At 47.8% G+C, this 23,455-nt stretch overlaps 1 protein-coding gene across 2 annotated transcripts in view; it reads left to right on the plus strand.

The window, feature by feature from the left end:
- CACNA1E (calcium voltage-gated channel subunit alpha1 E) overlaps positions 1-23,455 on the plus strand; it is a 360,811-nt gene that overhangs the window by 262,657 nt on the left and 74,699 nt on the right. For both annotated transcript variants that reach the window (XM_066261292.1, XM_066261291.1), the window contains 5 exons: positions 14,440-14,555; positions 18,849-18,902; positions 19,517-19,606; positions 20,555-20,764; positions 21,538-21,650. In XM_066261292.1, coding sequence (XP_066117389.1) covers positions 14,440-14,555; positions 18,849-18,902; positions 19,517-19,606; positions 20,555-20,764; positions 21,538-21,650 — 583 coding nt within the window. The remainder of the gene's footprint in view (positions 1-14,439; positions 14,556-18,848; positions 18,903-19,516; positions 19,607-20,554; positions 20,765-21,537; positions 21,651-23,455) is intronic.

The following is a 23,455-nucleotide window of genomic DNA, read 5'->3' on the forward strand; positions in this document are numbered from 1 at the left end:
TCCTTCAACCATCAGTATCTAATGTGTATGGAAACATTTGTGAAGTACAATGGTAAGAAACATGGATTGACATAAAAATGAAATTAAAAAAACATACGTAGATATAAAATCTAAGCCCTGATTTTTATTTCTATATTTCATTGATATCAAACATATACTAAATTGCTCTAGAAATGACTGTGCACTTTCAATTTCTGAATTGATCTTATCATGAACTAGTAACAGTGCAAATGGGCATTGGTCCATGGACCACACCTGGAGTACTGCTGCTCTGAAGAGCAGGTCTATTTGTTGCAGGAAGCGACACCCAATGAAGGAGACCAATGATGCTCAGACAACTTAATAGAGGAAAGAGAATTTATTAGTTACTGGTGGATAGTAGCTCCAAAGCACGAGCTCCCTGAAGTTAGATTTCTTACATCTTATATACCTTTTTCAGTGGCCATGCAAGGGACACAGGATTCCTTTGTCTGAGGTCTTACACACACCTTATGACTCAAGTTAGGAAGGGGGGAGGGGTTTCTGGACCACTGATCCCAACTATTTTACAGATTCTGTTTTTCTTGTGAGTGTTGCAAGAGTCTCCAGGAGACCAGTTAGAGACCTATAGGATGGAGTTCATCTGTAGCTGGCTGAGTCAGTTATTCCTGAAGGCCACTTCTCCTGCATTCTTCGGGCTTCTCCCCTCTCATACTGAGGGCTCTGAATTTATGAGGGTAGACTTTGATAAGGGAAGGCCCTTCAAAGCTCTTAGAAGTCTATGCTGCATTGAGAGTTATGGCCAAGCCGGCAGCTCCCTCCCTAATGCATTCATTTGCACACATGTCCCAGAACATTCCGAACTCTAGAAAGTCTTCTCTCTGAAGGAAATTCTCAATGAAAAGCCCAATGGAAAAAAAGTTCCTTCTGAAGGTGGTAGAATTATTCAAAAATCTGTAAGGTGAGCAGTCAGAATTGAGAAGGTAGTCAACTAGTCTTTAAACGTTTATCAAAAGATGTACAATCCTCCTCTCAGAATGTCACCAGTATTCCTGCCTTTCTGGTATTGATTTATATTATCTTTGACCCAAACATCTGTTCTGAGTTACTATCCCAAAGGGATAAAATAGTGAGAGTCATTCACTCCCAGTGCTTTGGAGTTGAAGAGAACCAGCTACTTCGGGATTCAGATTCAACGTGCATGTATTTCAGATTTAGCATGCCAGGCACCATGATCAGTGCCTTTGCTCCTGTGAACCCATTGACACAACATCTCAGTGAGGTTACTGTTTTAATCACGGTCATGCATTAGGTAATTAAGCCTCAGAAAGGTTAAATGACTTGCCCGTGGGCTGTGATTCAAAGCTCTGCAGACTGACCGAGTTACTGTACTACAAACTTTGTTATCTTCTCTGACATTGTGTTACTTTAGCTGTATAGTTATTGTTACTGAGTCATCATTGGAAAGTATGTAGCCTACAGTAGTCCTAAGCACTAATGTCCACCACATTCCAGCTTTCCTGAGATCTTTGCTTGTATATCACCTGCTTTTGTAACATTTTCTCTAACAGACATGACATTTCCGGTGAGGTAATAATTACATTTTTTAAATTACATTTTAATGAAGAACTTTGATTAACTGTAAAACAAGCTAAAGAAGTTGGTGATTTATTAAAATATCCTCAGTTTAAGAAAGATTTCTAAATAAAAGATGATCACCATCAACTTACTTGAGAGGACAGAAGGACAAGGTCTCAACTGTAGCAGAAAATATTTAAGCTGCACATGGTACAGAATTTCCTGCTGGGATGGTGCTTACAGCTATGGCGTGGCTTTGAAAGCTTATATAAAATGTCTAAGGAAAGGTGTTGAGCTTGTTTTTAGGTTGACTTGGTTGAGAATGAATTCTTGGCGGTAGAGAGATTGACCATACTACCAGTAGATAGGGTCTACAGTGCTTGCAACTCCAGATAACCTCCAGGGAAAAGAGTACAGACTCCTGAAAGTTCTGTTACCTTGATTCATTCATCCAACACACACCAGGCACTTTTCTGAGCACCAAGGCTGTAATGGTGAATGTGACCCTTTCCTTGTAAAGCTTATATTCTTGTGAAAAGTAAAAAAAAACAAGTAGTTGAACAAGGTAATCTTTCAGCAACAATAATATTAATAAAATAGAACAGGTTATTATGGTAGAGTGGGACAGGTAGTGGAGATTATTAATTTTGATGCTGTGATCAGGAAGGTCCCCTGAAGTCAGGGAGATAGAGCATGGTTCGACTCATGTAGGGTCTTGTAGCCTCCAGAGAGGAGCTTGGATCTTACCCATGGGGTGCCAGCGGAGTGTCTTAAGTGGGGAAGCAATACGATTTATTTTGTGTCCTTGTTTTTCTTCTGTGAGGAAACTAGGAAGGTTGGGACAAAGCTGGAAACAAAAAGTGACTTAGGGAAGCTATTAGGGGCTCCCATAGGTAGGAAGCATCCAGGTAGGAGACTGCAGTAGCCTGGACTCTGGTGATGCCGGTAGAGTTGGAGAGCAGATGGCTAGGATTGCTATGGATTGGATTGGAGTTGCAGTGGTAAAAAGGAAGACCTGAAATAGACTCCTAGTTTGGGTGGTGTCCTGACTGAGACAGGCGAGTCCAGAGGAAGAGCAGTGTGGGGGAGAAGTTCTGTGTTGGCCATGTTATGTCGGAGGTGGCTGACATCCAAGTAGACAGTCGCCGTAAATGAGTTTGGAGCTTTACAATGAATTGGGCTGGAGATATAAATTTGGTGGCTTTTAGCACAGACATGATGTTGAGTCCATGGGCCTGTTTAGGTGACCAACAGGGAGAATGTGCTCCTGGGCCCTGGAGCACGCCAGTGTTGAGAGAAGCAAAGGAGATTGAGAAGAAGCAAAGCGGAGAGGCCAAAGGGGAGATGCCTCTCCCAGAAGGATAAGCTATTATAGAATCAAGTGATCCTCACCCGCCCCCCGTGCCTGGTGACATCCACCCATCTTAGGACTGAGAACCAGGACAGATGTCGTGCTCACTCCACGGCACCTGTTCTCTCTTGTTCCAAAATCCAAAACTGCTCTGTGTCCCGCATGTGCTGCAGCTCATTCAATTAGTCAACACTTGTTGAGCAGCCAGGCTGTGCTGGGACTGTGGTCGCAACCCTGAGCAAGGACAAATCAACCCAGTCCTGCCCTCACAGAGCTCTCAGCAAAACAGGGTCACCAGCAGGTGGACGGTTACAAAAAAACGTGACCATGAGCAGCTGAGGCACCGCTGCCTCTAGTAGGGACCTGCATCGTCTGGGACAAGTGGAGTTGCTGTGCGACGCCTAGATTTTTCTGTCTGAAAAATGGAAATTAGTTTGAGGGCTTTCTACTATACCCTGAGGACATGAGTGAAGGGTGTGTGAATGAAAACACCCCTGGATGACCCACTATGGAGGCATTTAACAGGGTCATGAGTGGAAAGGCCCAGATAAGCCCTTCTGTGCAGTGAGCTCACATGGGGGGCCTTAACTCACACTCAGGCTCCACACTTTCTCCTTTCCCTTCAGGACCGCTCCCGTGAGCTTCTCTCTGTCTCACTGCTCCCTCCTCACTACCCACCATTCCCATCTGTCAGCTCCGGGCCTTTGGTTCGGCTTGTCCACCTGGAAGCAGAAGCAAGTGCTGGTTTTCACACGGAAGAATCTTTTGATACTGAACCAGGGAAATTTCACCTTCCTGAGAGGCAGCCTTTCATGTTTAAATTATCTGGGGATGTCGAACAAAGGATTCTGGGAAATTCAAAGCTTTTTCCTAAGGAAGAGTGCCCACACAGGGTGGAGTGGACCATAAACTCTCAGCCACCCGCTCAAACACAGCCTCACCTACTCCCCAGGCGCTGTCTGCTGCCACTTCTCGGAGGAGTGCTGCGAGAGTCTCCGGAAAAACGAAAGAATGAGGCCGATCTCCTTGTTTGAGATGCCTCTTCCACGCTGTAATTAGAGTGCGGTGGGAGGTGGAGATGGGGGAAAAAGAAGGATACCTAATGCTCTTACTTCCCGTGGCTCATTCTTCCTGCACCATTGGGGCTTTGAGCCCGCTGAACTATTGTGACTGAAATATACACTGTTATGCATGAAGAGCGAGAAGGTGACATGTGTGCACCTGAATCTGTGCCCTGGTAGCATCTCTGTGCTACATACAGCGAGGTGGCACCGGCTGACGGATCATGAAACAGCAGGAAGATCCGAGTTCTGTTTTTTTTGTTGTTGTTGTTGTTGTTTCTGAAGCTGGAAACGGGGAGGCAGTCAGACAGACTCCCGCATGCGCCCGACCGGGATCCACCTGGCACGCCCACCAGGGGGCGATGCTTTGCCCACCAGGAGGCGATGCTCTGCCCATCCTGGGCGTCGCTCTGTCACGACCAGAGCCACTCTAGCACCTGGGGCAGAGGCCAAGGAGCCATCCCCAGTGCCCGGGCCATCTTTGTTCCAATGGAGCCTCGGCTGCGGGACGGGAAGAGAGAGACAGAAAGGAAGGAGAGGGGGAGGGGTGGAGAAGCAGATGGGCACCTCTCCTGTGTGCCCTGGCCAGGAATCGAACCCGGAACTTCCGCACGCCAGGCCGACGCTCTACCACTGAGCCAACCGGCCAGGGCCCCGAGTTCTGTTTTGTACCTCTGTGTCTTTCCACAGTCACATGGATTCTTTTGGCCTTGACTTGCTTAAGTCGGCGAAATGGGGATAAAAGCGCAGTCCTGGTTCCCTTCTTAGTCAGTTGTGTGGACAAGCATGGGAGAACTCAACGCTTGATGGTGTTCTTAGTGCAGGTTCCTCCTTGCTTGTCCTGCTGATGGAAGGAAATAGTAAAGTAGTTGGAATGAAAGAGGCAGCCTTTAGGAATATGAGAGGACTTTTTTTTTTTTTTTGCTCTAAATTTTATGTGCAGCAAGAGCAACACCAATTTTTTCATTATATGTTGCTGGAAATCGGTTCACATCTCTCTAGCACCTGCTGGCAGGGGAGAGAAGAAGGGGTGGGTGCTGGAGATTCTAGGGTGGCTCTATTGGTGGCGGTAATCACGTATCTCATGCCAACCACATAGTAGGCACTCAGTAAAGTCTATTTTGGAAGCAGAAGAAATATATTTGTATGAAGGCCGTGATCATAGGTTCTGTGTATTAGGATACATTCTCAGGAGTGTAATAGGCGCTTGGAACACCTACTCTGTACAAGATACTATTGTTTGCACTTGTCATCTGTTGTTTGATTCAGTCCTCACAACACTTTGAGACAGTCTGGTGTCTACTCCTATTTTACAAATGTGGAAACTGAGACTCAAGAGATTAGGAATTTGCCCCAGGTCACACCCTAACAGAGCCAGGATTCAAACCCACTTCGGTCCAGTGTCAGAGCTTATCATCACATATGCTCTAACAGTCTGGATTACACCAGTTGCAAGGTGAAAAAGCAAAACAGGAAACCTATTCCAGCTTCTGTCATTATCCCCTTTTTGTTAATTGCCAGGCCTTCCCTTGTACCTATTCGAACAAATAAATAAACAAAGTCTCAATGTCAGGAAGAGGGAAAGATAAAAAAGACCATGCATTCCCTGAGATCCTAAAAGAATCTGCTTCTTTTGAATTCTTATGACTGAAATGTCTTGAGTATGAACAATGGCACTGGCCTTCGAATCCAGAGATCAAAGTGATGTTCCAGGTCAGCCACCACACTGCAGCCTGGGACCAGCATACCCTGTGACTTCTCTGTGTCTCGGTTTCCTTGCATGTAAAAGGTGAGATTTGGAGAGGTGACCTGCCAGGTCCTCCCCACCAGTTACTCTGGCCTGGGGGACCCATAGCCTTTTCTTTTGTTGGTCTGGGTATAAGGTAGAGGATGGGGTGGGATCCAGCACTCCCTGCAAGGTCAGTTGTTTGCCTTCACTGCTTGGGGGGTGGGCCCCACTCATCTGTAAGGAAGAGGGACATAGGATGGCACAGTGTCTGAATACTGCATTCTTCACCTCCTGGATGGCATTTAGAGGCCTGGGAACTTTCCTGACTGACAGCCTAAGTCTCCTTAAATCCTTTCCGGAACAAGCCAAGGAATGGGGTGTAAATAACTGTAATACTGCTGAAGTGTGTGACCTTTAGCAAGGTGTTTACCTTCTTTGGGCTGTGTTTGTTCCTCTGAAAAATGGAAGAAAATGTTCCCTAGGCTCATAAGAACTCAGCAAAGCTGTTTCACTCCTCATCCTCCTGCCTGGTTCCCAGTGAGACTGAAATTAAACCTCTGCCAGCACACCACTGCCTATCTGGTTTCCCCTTCCCTCAATTTCTCGGTTCCTTCTAGAACATATAGGGTTGAAGAGGTTTTTCTTGGTATCTAACCCGAATTCCTCATTCCTGAGGCAGGCGTCTTATAGGTGGCAAGACTGCTTTGGGCTCAGTGAAGCACTTTGGAAATGTGCACTCAGAAGGGTAATAGAGACATGACCATGTGGCCATTTGTGTTCTTGGCAAAGTCTGTCTACATATGTACTTCCATGTGCCAGTGTGAGCATGTGTGTATTTACGCCAATGTGTGTGTGATGAAGTGTACAAGTGTGTAAGGAGTGTGAGTAAACAGATCTTTGAGTCACACGGGCGGCCCATCCTGGCGGCTTCGTCTTCCTCTTAGTTGCCATGACAGCAGCAAGAGCCTCTGCAGCAGTAAACAGAGCTCCCCCTGTCTGTCGAATCAGGAGGAGGGGGTCTAGAGATCCAGGCACACTGGAGCCAAATAGTCCTCCGACATAGTGTTTCTTGTCAAAGCATACCTACCAGAGCATCCTCCTCACTAGGTCCATGTAGGTCCTGTCCAGGTGCCCTGTGACTGTGGTGACTTTGCGTGCACAAGAATTTCAGGTTGGATGGACTAAGGCTTTGGTAGACATCACTTCTACTTCCCAAAAGTTAGTCACCTCATGATAACTTCTAGGTCTGTGACTGAACAAAGCCCCTTTCATCACCCTGTGGACTAAAACCAGTCACTTTAACTTATCAACATACAGATTAGCCTATTTATGAATTGGCTGTGGCAGGGGTTCTTTTATAGGTTTCTAAGTTCTATAAATTCCAATGAATTTTCATCTTAACCTAAATATGATTTGACAGATAATTCCACCCCACCCCCACCCCCAAAACACAGCCCCAGTCACACATGATAAAAGTTTTGGGTGGTATACCTTGTTTTTGACTATCTATATAATTTATAGGTAATTCATCGAATTATGAAAAATAATAGAATTGGCTGTGCATCAGTAGTTGATTTTTACAAATTATGCCTTTCATGTAAACTGCTGGGAAACAAACGTGGTCACAAATGTAAACTCATTCACTAGGATTAAAGAAGAAAATTGTACTTAACCATGCAGTACAAGGAGATCAGTCTCTTCCTAAGTTCCCATAATTGAAATTTAAAATGTAGAAACCCGAACCTCGCATACATATGTGACAAGCAGAATAGAGGCTCATTCATGCTCGGCTTCAGCTCACCTTCCCTGTCTCTGTGTAAGAGCAGTGTCAGGAGCGGAACAGCAGGGCGTGCTCCCGGCAGGGCGTGGGGCTGAGGGGGCAGCCAGAAATGATGAATAACAGAATTGGGGAAGAATTATCTAGAATGCAGCACAATTTGTATTCTCCACCTCTACCCCACCCCCACCCCCCGCCGCGTTTATTGAGCAATAATCAACATAGAGCATTGTATGGGTTTAAGGTACACGACATGCTGATTTGATATCTGGATATATTGTGAAATGATTACCACAGTAGATTTGGTTAACATCCATCACTTCATATAGTTAGAAATGTTTTTTTTTTCTTGTGACAAGAACTCTTTAAGATCTACTCTCTTAGCAAATATCAATTATTTAATACCGTGTTATCAACTACAGCTACCCTGTTACGCATTAGATTCTCAGACCTTATTCATCTTACAACTGGAAATGTGTACCTTTTGACCATCTTCTCCCATTCCCCTCCACCGCCACCCCCTCTGGCAACCACCAGTCTGTTCTCTGTTTCTGAGTTCAGCTTTTTTAGATTCCATATATAAATACAATCATACAGTACTTGTCTTTCTCTGACTTACTTCATAATGTCTTCAGGGTTCATCAATGTTGTCACAAATGGCAGGATTCCCTTTATCATGGCTGAATAGTTGTGTGTGTGTGTGATTGTCTCTGTGTCTTGGCTATTATAAATAATGCTGCAGTGCACATAGGGATGCATGTATGTTTTTGAATTAGTGTTTTTGTTTGCTTCAGATATATATAAGAGGTGGGATTGTTGGTTCATATGGTAGTTCTAGTTTTAATTTTTTAAGGAACTCCATACCATTTTCCAGTGTGGCTATACCAACTTATATTTCCACCAGTCGTGCACAAGGGTTCCCTTTTCTCCATATCCTTGCCAACATTTGTTATCTCTCTCTTTTTTTTAAGCTAACGAGAGGGAGAGAGGGACAGACAGACAGGAAGGGAGAGAGATGAGAAGCATGAACTCATAGTTGCAGCACTTTAGTTCATTGATTGCTTTCGTATATGAACCTTGACAGGGGGGTTCTATCTGAGCCAGTGACCCCTTGCTCAAGCCAGCGACCTTGGACTTCAGCCAGCGACCTTGGACTTCAAGCCAGCGACCTTGGACTTCAAGCCAGCGACCATGGTGTCATGTCTGTGATCCCACGCTCAAGCTGGCAACCTTGGGGCTTCGAATCTGGGTTCTCAGTGTCCCAGGTCAATGCTCTGTCCACTGCACCACTGCCTGGTTAGGCTTTATCTCTCTCTCTCTTTTTTTTTTTTTTTTTTTGCTAACAGCCATTCTAACAGAAATGAGATGATATCTCTTTGTGGTTTTCAGTTGCATTTCTCAGATGGTTAGTGATGTTTAGCACATTTCCATGTACCTGTTGGCCATCATATATCTTCTTTGGAAAAAATGTCAATTCAGTTCCTCTGCCCATTTCTAATCAGTTATTCTATTTTGCTATTGAGTTGTATGAGTTCTTTATATACGTATTTTAGATCTCTTAGATATCTGATTTGCCAATATTCCATTTGTTATGTTGCCTTTTCATTGGATTTTTAGCACTACACAATGTCTTACAAGAATCCAGTCAGGACTCCCAAAGCAAATCAGGTTAATTCTTGCCTCTGGTGATAAGCAGAGGGATTTTGTGTCCTTCGAATGTCAGCAGTGACTGATGAGGAAACTGAGGCTGGGGGGTTCCTGTCTAGGTTATTCAGGGTGGATGCCATGTGGGTATGTAACCTTGAGAACAGAGCTGGTAGCAGATAGGGATTCACTTTTGTTGCCCTTGTTTGGGATTCTGGAGTCTCAGTGCATCCCGTCTTGAGCTCCTTGACATCCTGGGGGTGGATATACTGATGGAGCCAGTGAAAAGGAGCTGATTACCCATTCTTTTACTTTCAGCCACAGGCCAATGCCAAGAGGACTGAGGGGACACAATGCTCTTCTGTTGTCAGGCAGATTGTCTCCTTTTAAATTCCCTGTTGCTTAGTTCGAAGGAACTGGATAAAAAACTGAGATAGTCGATGGACCCTCTCTTTGAGGTACATTCAGTAGGAGGTTTGGCAGTGGTCATCTGGATGATTTAAGTATAGTAATGGTTGTGTGCTTATCTTTGCAAAAGCATCATCGTCCTCTGGGAAGAGGAGAGAGTACTCAGGTCCTTTGGGAGGAGGGAGGAGCAAGTGGGAGGAACATGCTTCCCTTCCCTGGGTCTGGCCACGCACATACTCACGAGAGTGGTTGACTCTAAGGTTAGACTAGTCAGCTACTTTTGACAAGTAATGGGACAGAATCCTGCTTGTCCCTGTTTTCTCTAGAATGCAGTATGCCTATAAATAAATGATAACTGTGGTATAGACTCAAAAACCAAGCAGTACATCACTTGACTATGCTATGAATTTTATACGAGGTCTTTATTAAGCCAACACATAGCAGTGGATTTTTATACTGCTTCTCTGGTAGAACAGTAGTCCTTTTAAAGAAAACACAAACACTCTTGTTTTTACATCCTTATTTTCCACATCCGTGGGCTGAAACCAAATCCCTTTTATAGCTCTTAAAGGTTGATGTCTAGATGGCACAGAAAACAGCCGAGGCATTGTGGAAACAGCACTTACCCTGGAATTGAAGGACATTACTTTGAATTCCAGCTAATTGAGTGATCTTAGACAAGAACCTTTCTGAATCTCCCAGGGTTTTTGCAACTATAAGTGAGCTAATTCACATGACAGTGGTTTGTAAATTAGAAATTTCATGAATGTGTTCTGTGAAGATTAATTGTGCTCACTGTGTTATATTTTCATAACCTATGGCATCTGCTCTAATACTCAGCCTTGGGATTAATCTTCATAGGTCCTTGTTGGAATGTGGGACAGTGTGGGCTCCGCTTGGCCTCGTGGAACCTGCAGACTACTCGGGAGCTGAGCCGTAGGCACACACGGTGATGACAGCGAGGGAAGGAGGGGGCAGTGTCGTGAAAGACTGGTGCCAGACTTTCTGCTTTAGGTTCCCAATGACAAAACAGAAAGGGCCGCCTGATAAACAGAAGGAAAACCTCTTGCCACCCCGCACAGTTCTTCCTCCACTGAGGTGCATTAGCTGTGAGGAACTGTCCCCACTGGGAACCATTCTTTGCTTATGTCCTTTAGCCAAGAAGCTTCTTAAAAAGCCCAGGCCAGCTTTGTCAGGCTCTGGGCTTGTGAGCCCAGCGAAGATGCCAGGTGGGAGGAAACAGGGCCTGTGATGACAGAGGAGAGCAGGGATGCCAGTTGGTGACATCCGGAGCCAGGAACCTTCCAAGTGCACAGGGAGGTGAGCCTGGGTTTGTTAACCTGTCCCAGCAGAAATCAAACTACACTGTCATTGCAGGGGCTGGTGAGAGGTGACACACAGCATGCTTTATCGACTCATTCCACAAAGACTTGAGTGGAGCCAAAGAGAAACAGGGGTGGCAATGTCCGGAGTCACCTGGCAACGAGTGCATTCCCACACGTTCACCTGGCTCGCTTCGGATCAGCGCGGAAAGGGAACATGCCTTCACTTAGGCCTTTGGGACCCAGAGCAGAGCTTTCGGTGTGCTCACCAAGTCAGCCTGAATATTTTTAATTTAAAAAAAATTTATTGAGGCCCTGGTTTGTGGCTCAGTGGTAGAGCGTTGGTCCAGTGTGTGGATATCCCAGATTTGATCCCTGGTCAGGGCACATAGGAGAAGCAACCATCTGCTTCTCCACCCTGCCCCCTCTCCTTTCTGTTTCTCTATCTCTCTCTCTTCCCCTCCCACAGCCATGGCTCAGTTGGAGCAAGTTGGCCCTGGGTGCTGAGGATGGCTCCATGGCCTCACCTCATGTGTTAAAATAGCTTGGTTGCTGAGCAACAGAGCAACCACCCAGATGGGCAGAACATCGTCCCCTAGTGGGCTTGCTGGGTGGATATTAGTCAGGTGCATGTGGGGGTCTGTCTCTCTGCCTCCCTGCTTCTCACTTAAGAAAAATATTTTTTTAAAAATTTTTTTAATTTATTTAACATATACTGTGCCAGGTCTAGTCTGGGAGGACATCAAGTTAAGACGCCCTGTTTTCACAAAAGGCTCACATAAAGGAGTCACCTGTACAGCTCCGCCCAGCAAAGAGCTGGGGGCATGAAGAGCTGTAAAGAAATGGAAAGGAGATGGGAGGCCAGAAGATCAAGGGTGTAGGGAGAGAAGAGAATAAAACAGAAGAGGTAACATTTCAACTTGGCCTTGAAGGAAGGTTTTAACAGACTCGGCCAGAAAAGGGATTCCTGGCCAAGAAGCAGTGTGCACTAACCCTGGGAAGCCTGCCCTGGAATAGTGAGAAGCGTGCTGGGGTTGGAGCGTGACCCAGGTGGGCAGCCGGCGTGCACGGGGTGTGCAGGAGTGATGGAGGGTGAGGTTTGAATAGAAAGGTCCGGATCAGACTGTGAAGGACTCTGAAGGCCATGTTAGATGTGTGTACTTCATTTAGCAGCAGGTGGAGGAGGCGGTTGGAACAGAAAGAAGGTGGAATTTAGAAGATCCAAAGGTCATGGTTCTTCTTTGTGGTTGTGTCCTTGGATACTTGCCCCCACAAAGGGCCACTTAAACTCCTCCTTAGATTCAGTTTTCTGAGCTGGAAAATGTTGGTGATCTCACTCTTGATGCTCAAGGATTGTTATGTTCCTCTGGTCACAGCCTGTTTTATCAAGGTCTTACTTAAAATCTCCTTAGATTCCTCGAGAGCATAATCGAAAACTTAAGACACATACATACAAAACAATGAAGAAAACAACATACAAATACACTAGGGCACGAGTAGCTTGGGCTCTTAGAGCAGAAAGATCTGGGCCCCAATCTGGCTTTGTTTCTTAAACTTAACACATTGTTTAACTTTTCAACTGTGGGTGAAAATAACTTTTATACCTTCTTCTTAGAAGGGTTGTAAAGATGAAATGAGGAAAATAATCAGAGGGGCTTGAAAATCAGAAAGCATCCCACAAATGTTACATGTTGTCTGCTCATAAAATTTAGGGGATCAAGGAGCGTGCAGATACTCCAGTACTTTCAGCCTTTTGTATAGTCCATTTTCACCGATAAAATAAAAGTTGGTTTTGCATCTCATTTGCATAATCAAACAACTTTCTCTGACTTGTCATTTGCTTTTCTGATGTTCTTGTTTAATAAAAAAAAAGAAATGCTTTTTTTTATTGCTTCATATTCAATTTGAAATATCCCCTAATTTTTGTGAGCAGTATATTATTTTAGGTTTGGAAGTGACCAGATCCAATGCATGTTTTAGGAAGAGAACTCCAATAGCTGTGAGATGGAGGAAAGGAAGGGAAGAAAGACAGGTGGCTGAAGGACCAGGTCGGTGCTACCGTAATGGTCCAGGCAGGAGAGGATGGAGTCCTGGCCCAGGGCAGTGAGGATGAAGAGGGAGGTGGGTCTAGTGTCCCTCTAAAGACAGAGCCAGCAGAGGATTGGCACGACTGGGCCAAGAAGACAAGGAGCCAAAGGTAAGAACATTGGTAGGTGGTGACACCATGAACGAAGCCAGCTCCCTGTCCCTTTCTGATGGCTGAAATCCATTAATGAAGGTGGGGAAAGGAGGTCCCCCCAGGCTTGTATTGTTAACCTTATCACTCACTGTCCCTGGCACTCTTCGTTGTGACTCTCGTATTTCCCACCCCACACAGCGCCCTTAGTAGAGCCCACTGAACCTGAAGCCAAGCCCAGGAGAATTTCTCCCTCCACTGTGACCATTGTAAGTTGTCTGTGCCAAGGACTCAGTATTGATCATGGCGGGAGGGACCAGATGAGGTCCCTTCCATTCCCCAGCATAGGGCCTGGAGCATGTCCCTCAACCCCGGGCTCGTTTCTTGCTCCCTGGACATGCGGGGTAGCTGGCAGAACCCATAGTGGGTGCTGGACTCATGCATCTTCGGGGAGTACCTCTTTGTTGATGGGAAGCCCCTTGACAGCTTCCAGGACAGTGGGAGGGTGCCTGAGCCACGGCTGGGAAGTGCTACTCTAGCAAGGGCCGTTCTTGCCTGGAAGGGTGTTTGGTGATGGGAAGGGCATTGGTAGAGGCGGTTCCTGGAGGAGCCTCTGAGCAAACGAACATTTCTTGAATCCTGTTTGCTTACCCAGTGAATTAAATAATGCTCCTCTCTGCCAGGACACCTCATTCCTCTTCTCTCTCTGTTTCCCATGGGGCTTTAGTCTTCAGAATCTGTGCCACAGGGTGGCTCTGGTCCCTGTGCCTGTCAGTGGACTCTGCGTTCTCCCTGACTCCCACCTTGGCTTTCCCTCTGTCTCATCATCTCTCCAGAGGAAGTGCAGCATTCTGGTTCAAGTTCAGGTCCCAGCAAGTTCCTCTCTTCTCTCAGCCTTGTTTCCTTACCTGTTGAATGAGAATTTTAAGTGCTGACTTCATAGGGTGGTTATGAGTATGAAATGAGTTAATGGGTATAAAAAAATGTATATAGGACTGACGTATATAATAAGTAGCCAATATACATTAATCATTATTGTAATTAAAAGCATAAAGAGTAGCCGTGCCCCTCGAAGTGTTAAAGGCCTCCTTCATGGCTGGGGGCATGGAACATGTTAGCATTCTGAGACCTAGTTTGTTGCGTGACTGAGAAAACATCTTTCCAGAATGAGCAAGCAGAGGGGGTGAGTGCTGATAGGAGTGAAACTGACCTGGGAAGCTTCCTCATGAGGCCGAACCAGGTGAGTTTCTGAGCAACCCTGTACGGAGGTCACAGGTGCCGCCTGGGACCAAGAACAGGGGAGATGGGGTGCCCAGGGGTGCCTGCTCAGACCGTCTCTCTCTTCCTTGCTTCACCCTTTCTCTTAGTTATGGCACTGCCCACTCCCGGTGACTCGTGTCCTCCTTGTCCACAGGGAATTTGCCAAAGAGAGAGAGAGAGTGGAGAACCGGAGGGCTTTCATGAAGCTGCGTCGCCAGCAGCAGATCGAGCGGGAGCTGAACGGGTACCGCGCCTGGATAGACAAAGCGGGTGAGGCTGGCAGGCGGGGGCCAGGGGCCGGGACCTCCCCGCCGCTCACTCCCAGTACCTCCATGCAAAGGGGCAGCCTAGGCCAGAGCAGAGAGAAGCCCTAGATGCCTCGTTCGCTTTGGGGCTCCCTACAGGTCCCACTTGCTTTTACCTGGTGTCTAACGGTGCCTTCACGAGATGGGCATGTTAGCAAGCTGAACTGAGTAAAAGGTAATATAACCCAGTCCTGGAGCTGAGTTTGGGCTGGTGACATTTTGTGCTCTTACAGTGACTGATGATAAAACCGTTCACGTCCCAAGAAGCTGTTGATCACAGGCTTCCTTTGGGCCAGGTCCCAGGCACGTGGGTACAGCAACGAGCCAGGGCTCAGCTCTTGTGAAGCTCATTCCCCTCTGGTTGAGGAAGGCAGCAATGAACAAAGAAGAGTAATTCAGAAGTCACTTGTAAGGAGGTGATAAGGCCATGAAAACGGACCCAGGTAGGGCCATGGGGTGCAGGGGAAGTCGCAGTTGCAAATAGAGGGGTCAGGATAAACCTGTTTGGGGGTCACTTGAAGGAGATGAGGGGACGAGCCATGGAAAGACCTGAGTGAGGAGTCCCCAATGCCCAGATTGTAATGTGGGAGCAGCCAGGGGCGCCCCAGGGCCGGGAAGGGGGCGGGCAAGGAGAGATGGCCAGGAGACAGGACGAGGGCAGTTGCCGGGGGAGCGGGCGGCACATCGAGCGTGGCCAGCTTTGGAAGGGTGTGCGAGGCAAGAACCCCCGGAGGGCTGTGAGCAGAGGAGGGACATGCTCTGATGTAAGATTCCGAAGGAGCGCGTGGCGGCTGCGCTGAGAACAGACACTAGGAGGGCAAGGCCAGAAGCAGGAGACCAGTCGAGCGGCCATCACCGTGACAGGGGAACAGATGACGGAAGCACCGGCTCTGCCCGTCCCTGGCCTGTCGCCAGTTCCTCCCTCTGTGGCACCACATCAGGAACGGTTCTTGCGCGGCCCCGAGCGTAGGTCCAAACCCATCATGATTTTATTAACCCGCAGAGCCGCCAGCTGCAGGTTGGACTGTGGCTCAGCTGTGTATGAGGGACATTGGTCAGCCCATCTCGGCAGGAGAAGGGCTGCATCTGCTTGCCTTACTAATTTAAAGGTCGGATTGCCTTGCTCTTATTTATCTCCATTTTCTTACTGAGCAAGGAGTACATTTTTTAAAGTAAAAAAAAAAAAAATGACACGACCATCAGCACCTTTTTCTCTGTTCCTGGTAGGAAGCGTAGCACAAATACGAGGTCCCTCGGGGAAAATTTGGACTCTGATTTGAGCCTTATTCTCCTGGAAGAGCTGTGGAATGACGCCATGACCCTCATTCTGCCCAACAGCACACACAGCTCTCCCTCTCAGCGCCGGAGTCAACTTTTGATTATCCATCCGGGGTGAGAGAGAGAGCGTGGGGCTGAAAATACTATTTCAAAGCCAGACAGTAATCACACCCCACTAGCCGCATTTTTTTTTTGCCTCCTCTGGAAGCCTGAGCTACACGTGTCAAGTGCACTTTTCTCTGGCCCTTTCTCCTCTGAGGCTCTTGTGTGGGGCTGAACATAACTATCCCTTCCCTCTTCCCAGAAATGGCAACTCAGCCTTACTGAGCAGATCTGACCGGCCAGGCAGGCAGCTTGAAGTCCCAACTGTCCCTGGCTTTCTGGGCGGAGGAGCCATCTGACAGAGCACCCTGGTGAGAGGGCCAGCAGCAGCACTGGGGAAGGACCCTCGGGCCCTTCCCACAGGCGCGCTCAGGGTCAGGCGGCCGGGATGCTGCTCTCAGTGGCTCTGCTTTTCAGATCCACGCAGGAGGCAAGGCTGCACTTTCTTCCAGTTGGCAAAGCCGGCTCTCTCCTCCTTCTAAGAAAAAAAGACGCACTGTGACGTCAACTTGTGCTTCCTGGCCCTTCCCATTACAAATGGAGCACGAGTGAATCAGAGACATATGGGTTACATTTCCCTGGAAAGACACTCTCAAGTTTGAAAGCAAACTTGGCAAAAGGCTTTGGGGGAGGGAGTGGTTTTAGCACATCCAGAGTCCTCCAGAGCTCCCCAGAGATACTAAGTCACCCCACACACCTCTCTCGGCTTTGGGGTACTCAGATCGGCACCTCCCGAAGCCCAAGCACTGTACACAGCCAACAAGACTCTGGCTAAGGTCATTCAGGTTGCTATGAGGTAGTTTGACAAGTACCTATTTTAAAAGGATGCCCTCAAACTGTACTATCCAATGATTTTAAAACCCTCTTTGATTTTAAGAAGGAGCATCTTGCCAGTGACACTTAACCTATTAACTTGGAGTTTTGCCAGAGGTTATTCTTGAAAAGGAAAGCTAAACATTAGGACTTGGTATAATGGCCATCCTTCCTGATACCCTCTGAGCCTCAAAATGCCCCCCTGCCTGGGAAATACGTTCATTAAATACTCTCAATTTTATATGCAGGTGAGTTGTAATGACTTGATCCTCTTCTGCTTGCCCTTGTACTTGTTACAAGTGTTTAAATGAAGCCATCCTGTAAAGGGCCTGCTGAGGGGTTTCTCCAGCAGCGGGAACCCTTGGCAGTGATTGCTTAGGTCCCTAACCTGGTCTGTTATGGGCCAGGTGAGGGTGGGGACCAACCCTCAGTCCCACATCCCTCCAAATACTCTTGAGTCCCACCAGACATTGGCTGTTTGGTTGGCAAGTCTGGAGGGATACTAGTGAGGCTTCTTCCAACAGGTCTTAGAAAATAGTGTCCCGTTGAGGATGGCGCCTCTGGGGACTGCGTGGTTCTTTTCCAAACACCAGCAGCCATCCATCTCATTCCAACACCAGCCAGGCCTGCCATTCTTCAATGCCCATGTGGTCCCCAACGACTCCATTCAGTTCTGACACTAAGTACCACCTGGATTAGCACGTTCCGTGCAGGTTAAAGACTCAATCCCGCACGCCTCCCCCACTTCAGTGGCCAGCCCCAAGCAGCGTCCCCCATGACCTGCATTTCTGCCCCACTGACTATAAAGTCAGAGGGTTCCAGCATTGATAATTTGCTAGAACAACTTCTGGAGCTCAGGAAAACTACTTACTGCTACCAGTTTGTTGTAAAGCAGTGGTTCTCAACCTGTGGGTCGCGACCCCAGCTGGGTCGCGACCCACAGGTTGAGAACCGCTGTTGTAAAGGATACGACTCAGGAACAGCCCAAATCAAGAAAGATCTAGAGCAAGGTATGGGGGCAGAGTTGGAAGGAGGGGCACAGCTGCCATGCTGTCCCCAGACATGCCATTCTCTCAGCATCCTGGTGTGGCCACCAGCTCAGAAGCTCCCTGAGCCCCCATCGTTTAGGTTTTATGAAGGTTCCATCACATTGGTGTGCTTGATTACATCCTTGACCATTGATGACTAGATAACCTCTAGCCCTTCTCCCTTCCCTGGAGGTGGGCGGGGGGCGGCGCTGAAAGTTGTAACCCTCTCATCCTGAGGTTGGTTTTTCTGGTTACCAGCCCCAACTCATTAGCATACAAAAGACAGTAAATTCCGAGGGTTTTAAGGGTTTAGAGCCAAGAATAAATCACAGACAAAAACCAGTATCTTGGACACGTTCACAATGGGCCCAAGCTCTCTCAGCTCAAGCTCTGCTCAGGGCAGGACAGAGGGGTGGGGGGTGGGCGGAAGCCAGCCCACCAGCCCTGTTCCTCTCTCTGAGAGGCTTAATTAAGCACTGTCATTTTCCTGCTCCATCACGACATAGGCAGGCTAGGGCCCAACACATGGTCTTCCCTCCTGAATGAGCAGGTAGATGTCATGTCACAGACAAGAGGAACTAACGTAGCTCCCATTGCTAGAAACGGTTAAAGGGGTTAGGAAAGACAAGAACCTGGGTAGATTAAAAAAAAAAAAAAGATAATTTTTCATTCCTATCAATTTAGGAGATTTCAGTCAGTTAAAAAGATCAGCTTAGGGGATTTCAGTTAAAAAGATCAGCTAGTCCTCTCATGGGTATCCTCCTGAACAAGTAGATCAGACACAAAGCTCCATGTTACCAATCAGCCCCCAAGGGCCCCCTCACTGACTCACTGAAGAACTTCCTTCCGTTCTGATGTGTCTTGGGAGGTCCCTCCGAGTGACCTTGATGGCTTTCTGACGCTGATGACTGCGACTAACCATGAACCCTTTGTTCTGTCTCTGTTGCCCTGGAGCCCAAGCCTCCTGGAGGGATTTTCATTCTGCAAACTAATTTGCCATTTACAGATAATTTACTAAACTGTTTGTTTCCGTGTAGAGGAAGTCATGCTTGCAGAAGAAAATAAAAATGCTGGGACATCAGCCCTGGAAGGTAAGGCTGCAGCCCATGCCTCGCTCCGTTTGCATTGCCCCTTCTGGTGCGTGGCGCTCGATCTTGATCCAAAAAGAAAGAAAGAAGGGAAAGGGGCGCTCTGGGATTTGAAGCCAAAGTGTCTCTGTCATAAACTCCCTCATGCTTTAAAAGGAAGGGAATTGAGTCACAGAGATAAATGCTTTTTAAAGTACATAAACCAAATCCAAGAGCCACTTGGTTCCAGCGCGTGTCATTGAGAACGTGCAATAAAAAGTCCATCATACAACCCATGGCGTATAAAGGGACCTTCTCTGGAACTCTTTGGGGATCCTCTGGGACCACTGTCATCACCAGGAAGTGGCTTTGTTTACAAGGAGCCAGCACAGACCGGTGGGGGGTGGGGGGTGGGGGTGTGCCCGTTTCCCCACTGCATGGGTTTGGAGCCCTTGTGTCTCAGGTGCCACTGAGCACGGGAGTCCTGTCTCTGTAGACATTTGCAGCTTCTATAACCCTGGCTCAGGTGTTTAAAGACTGTCACCTGTGTCACAGAGGCCTCCCGCCCGCAGTCCTCAGTTTTGACCGGAATGGTCCGGTTGTGTGTGGTCTCACCTACCTCCCCTCTCCTGGTGCAGTGCTTCGAAGGGCGACCATCAAACGCAGCCGAACGGAGGCCATGACCCGGGACTCCAGCGATGAGCACTGTGTCGACATCTCCTCTGTGGGTGAGTACAAACAGTTCTGTCTCTCACTTCTGTGAATCTCCCACAAAAAAGGAGGAGCCTGTCTTTTAAGAAGCAGCACCAGGAGGAGGAGAACCCAAAGACTCCACAACCAAGGGATGTGATGGGAGAAAAATGTGGGAATTTCATCTGCATAACAATGACTTAGAAGAAGATGGGCTAGAGGGTGCTATTTACCAAAACATGGGGCTTAGGACCAAGAATCCAACCTACAATTGATTCCTCAGTTGGGATCATGTGTCCCATCACCCCTGTGTGATCAAACTATAGAAATGATCCCTGAAAGTATAGTCTTACCCCTGTGTGATCATGAGAACCCACTTTGTGAGATGTTCCAAGGATTCCGAGGGTCTGTTGCTCCTCATAGCCCCTGTTTGAGAACCTGCAACTATTTGCTAACTATAGGAGCCCCTGCCTCCTTCCGTCACCATCTTCCATATGATATTTAAACAGATTCCTACTGACAGCCCTTCAGCACGACTAGTGTTTGAGCCCAGGTTCTCATAGAGATCCTGACCGATGGCAGTTATTTCCTCCCCAGAAAAAGGAAAGGGAAGGAAAGGTCTTCGTCCTTAAAAGCAGAAGAGGCATAGGGAGCTCACGGCGGCTTTAGCTCACAACGGCAGCAGAATGATTCCCGGGCAAGAAGCATATTTAGAAGGACAGGCCAGAGAGAAGCCCAGCCTGTTGCCAACATGATCCTATTAGGATCCAAGACACTGGGGAGTCTCTCCTAGGGCTGAGCGTGCCCGGAGGAAAAGCAGGGGTCTCTGCTGCGGAAACTACTTAGCATGGGTATTACCCGGACCTGCAGCACGGCGGTCACCTGGCTGTGGGCCTGCCGCTGCCCGCCTTGCCCTTTGAATGCCCCCTTGCCACGGAGGGCACTCTTTTTTGCAGCCTCGCTGTCCCTCCCCGCCTCCCCTACAGGCACCCCTCTTGCCCGAGCCAGCATCAAGAGCACGAAGGTGGACGGGGCCTCCTACTTCCGGCACAAGGAGAGGCTGCTGCGCATCTCCATCCGCCACATGGTCAAGTCCCAGGTGTTCTACTGGATCGTGCTGAGCGTTGTGGCCCTCAACACCGCCTGTGTGGCCATCGTCCATCACAACCAGCCCCAGTGGCTCACCCACTTCCTCTGTAAGTGGCCCGTGACTGCTGGCTCTCGGTGCAGCTCGACTGGGGTGTGCATGTCAGAGAGCAAGGCGTCATACTGGGCCTGGCAGCAGTTCTATCCGCCCAGAGTTCTCCCTATCTGCATTGTGAGGGAGGCCAGCATTGTCCGCTGGGGGCGGGGGGGGGCATTGTCACATAACCATTCCGATATGTCGTTCCTTATTGAATCAGATAAATCTTTGCTGATGAGTCAACAACGTAGCATTACAACTCAGGTGCTCTGATGCCTTTACTTAGGATTGAAGGAGGCTCAATGGCATAGGCAGTTTTGGTCACCAAAGTCCTAGGAAGAAGGTTCTTAGGGTGGTAGATGCTTCTGATCGAGCACACAGGGAACCTCAGGGTTAGCTCTGGGTACAGTTGCCACTGGGTGTGAGTGAGAGTACTGGAGGCTGTCGCGGCTGGGTGGGTGCAGGTCCAACCCTGCTCTTTCGTCAAAGCCACAGTCATGCCCGGTCTTTCCGGAGAGCCACCTACCATTTAAAGGACAGTGATGTGGAGTGCCACTTGAAGGGGAGCACAGCTGCCCTGTGGAGGGCCTGGGGCCCCCTCGGTCACAGTGAATTTAGGCCCCGTTAGGCTTTGCCTGGCACTGACCTGCCGGGGTTGCTGACCGTCCTCATAGGTGCAGGTCCTGCTGGTGTAGAGGGCTCCTCTGGGGGTGGGGATGTTGGGCTGGGGAGTGCAGGTGCCCACGCCATCTGGGGAACAAATGTTCCTGCTTTTGATGCTTTCAGACTATGCAGAATTTTTGTTTCTGGGCCTCTTCCTGTTGGAGATGTCCCTGAAGATGTACGGCATGGGGCCTCGCCTTTACTTCCACTCTTCATTCAACTGCTTTGACTTTGGGGTAAGTGCCCGGGAGCCCGCCTGTGCCCGCTTCCTATTGATACGCCACAGGCTGAGATAAGCGGCTCTCTCTCTCGCCCAGCTTGAAGCCCGGGAATCAGAAATCATGAAAGGGCAGTGGATAAGATTAGCTAAAGGAGATCAGAAATGAGTCAATCCTTGCCCCTACTAGGGTTTATTTGGAGGGTTTTTTTAAACTCTTTTTTAAAAAAAATATTTTTATTGAAGTATAACACACACCATAGAGGGCCCACTTAAGGGAACAGCTCAGTGAATTTGACAAAGCTACCCGAGTTTGAACCACTGTTGTCCTGGGAGATTCCTGAGAGAGGAGGACAAAAGACTTGGTTCCAGATAGTGATTCAGTAAAAAAAAAGAGAAGATTATATATTTGGGTTTTTTAGTTGAATTAGATAGGGAAAGTTTTCTAGAGACAGCCTCATGCAAACACGTATGTGAATGCACACGTGCACACATTACATTATAAAGTCCACACATAGAATATTTTGTCCAGGGTCCACTTCCTAAATTATATTGATATACGCATAACTGGGCACATTGCTGACAGTCTTCCAGTCCTCATGCAAACACGTATGTGAATGCACACGTGCACATCTTACATTATAAAGTCCGCACATAGAATATTTTGTCCAGGGTCCACTTCCTAAATTATATTGATATACACGTAACTGGGCACGTTGCTGACAGTCTTCCAGTCCTCATGCAAACACGTATGTGAATGCACACGTGCACATCTTACATTATAAAGTCCGCACATAGAATATTTTGTCCAGGGTCCACTTCCTAAATCATATTGATACACATGTAACTGGGCACGTTGCTGACAGCCTTCCAGCCCTTTCGCACGCACGGTCCCCCGTGCCGCTCAGGAGCCCTGTCCACTATATTGCGTGTCAGGAGTTCGCCTGCCCATTCACAGAGGACACGTGCCCAGGTTCACGTAGCCCATTTGCAGCAGCCTGGGTTGCAAAACTTTGGGTTCCTGAGCCACTTCCCTCTCTGCCAAAGCTACTTCTTTTTCTGCCAAATTTTTAGTTACGGACTAAGGGTTTTGAGCACTTGCCAATCTGCATTTTAACTTGGAACATATGTTTCTGGGTACAGGCAATTTTCAGACCTAACAGCCAAGGAAAGATCATCCTAACCTTAGTTTCCTGATATCGCTATATTCAGAATTGCCATGAGAATGAATATTGGTGATTTCTCCTAGTGCAATGTATAGACTGTTAGTAGACAGTCAATGGGTATATAGTTAAAACAAAACAAAACAAAATATTCAGCTTTTAATTTGTCATTGCTGCTTCCTACAGCAACCAGATTCTGTGCCACCCAGTAGTACTGTCACATTGAACAGTGTGGGACCCGGGTGACTGAAAGATATTGATTATCCAGGCGCCCGAACCATCCTTGTTAGCACTAAATTCTAGAACAACGAGAGAAGGTGAACCTCTCTGAGATTTTTACATTGAAGTGCAACCTGTATTCATTCATGTTTGTTTCCTTGCTGTGAGAACCAGTCTTTTGCCTGTTTGTCAAGATACTATAATGTAAGAACAGTTACGGCAATCAGAAAGAATTGTGCTGAAGTGGTGACCCGCAGTTTTCCCCAAGGACAGAGCAGCAATCAGTAACCCGATCCACTGTGTGAAGCATTCAGGTCAGCAAGGAGAGTGCAGAGAGAGGCAGTAGAGTTTCACTTTTCTTTGGCAGACCTCACACACAGGCAGTCCTATTGGAGGTGGGCTGGGTGGGGAGGGGAGAGGGTTAACTGCACTGCAGCTCAGG

Source organism: Saccopteryx bilineata, chromosome 2 (genome assembly GCF_036850765.1).
Source record: "Saccopteryx bilineata isolate mSacBil1 chromosome 2, mSacBil1_pri_phased_curated, whole genome shotgun sequence".
NCBI lineage: Eukaryota > Metazoa > Chordata > Mammalia > Chiroptera > Emballonuridae > Saccopteryx > Saccopteryx bilineata.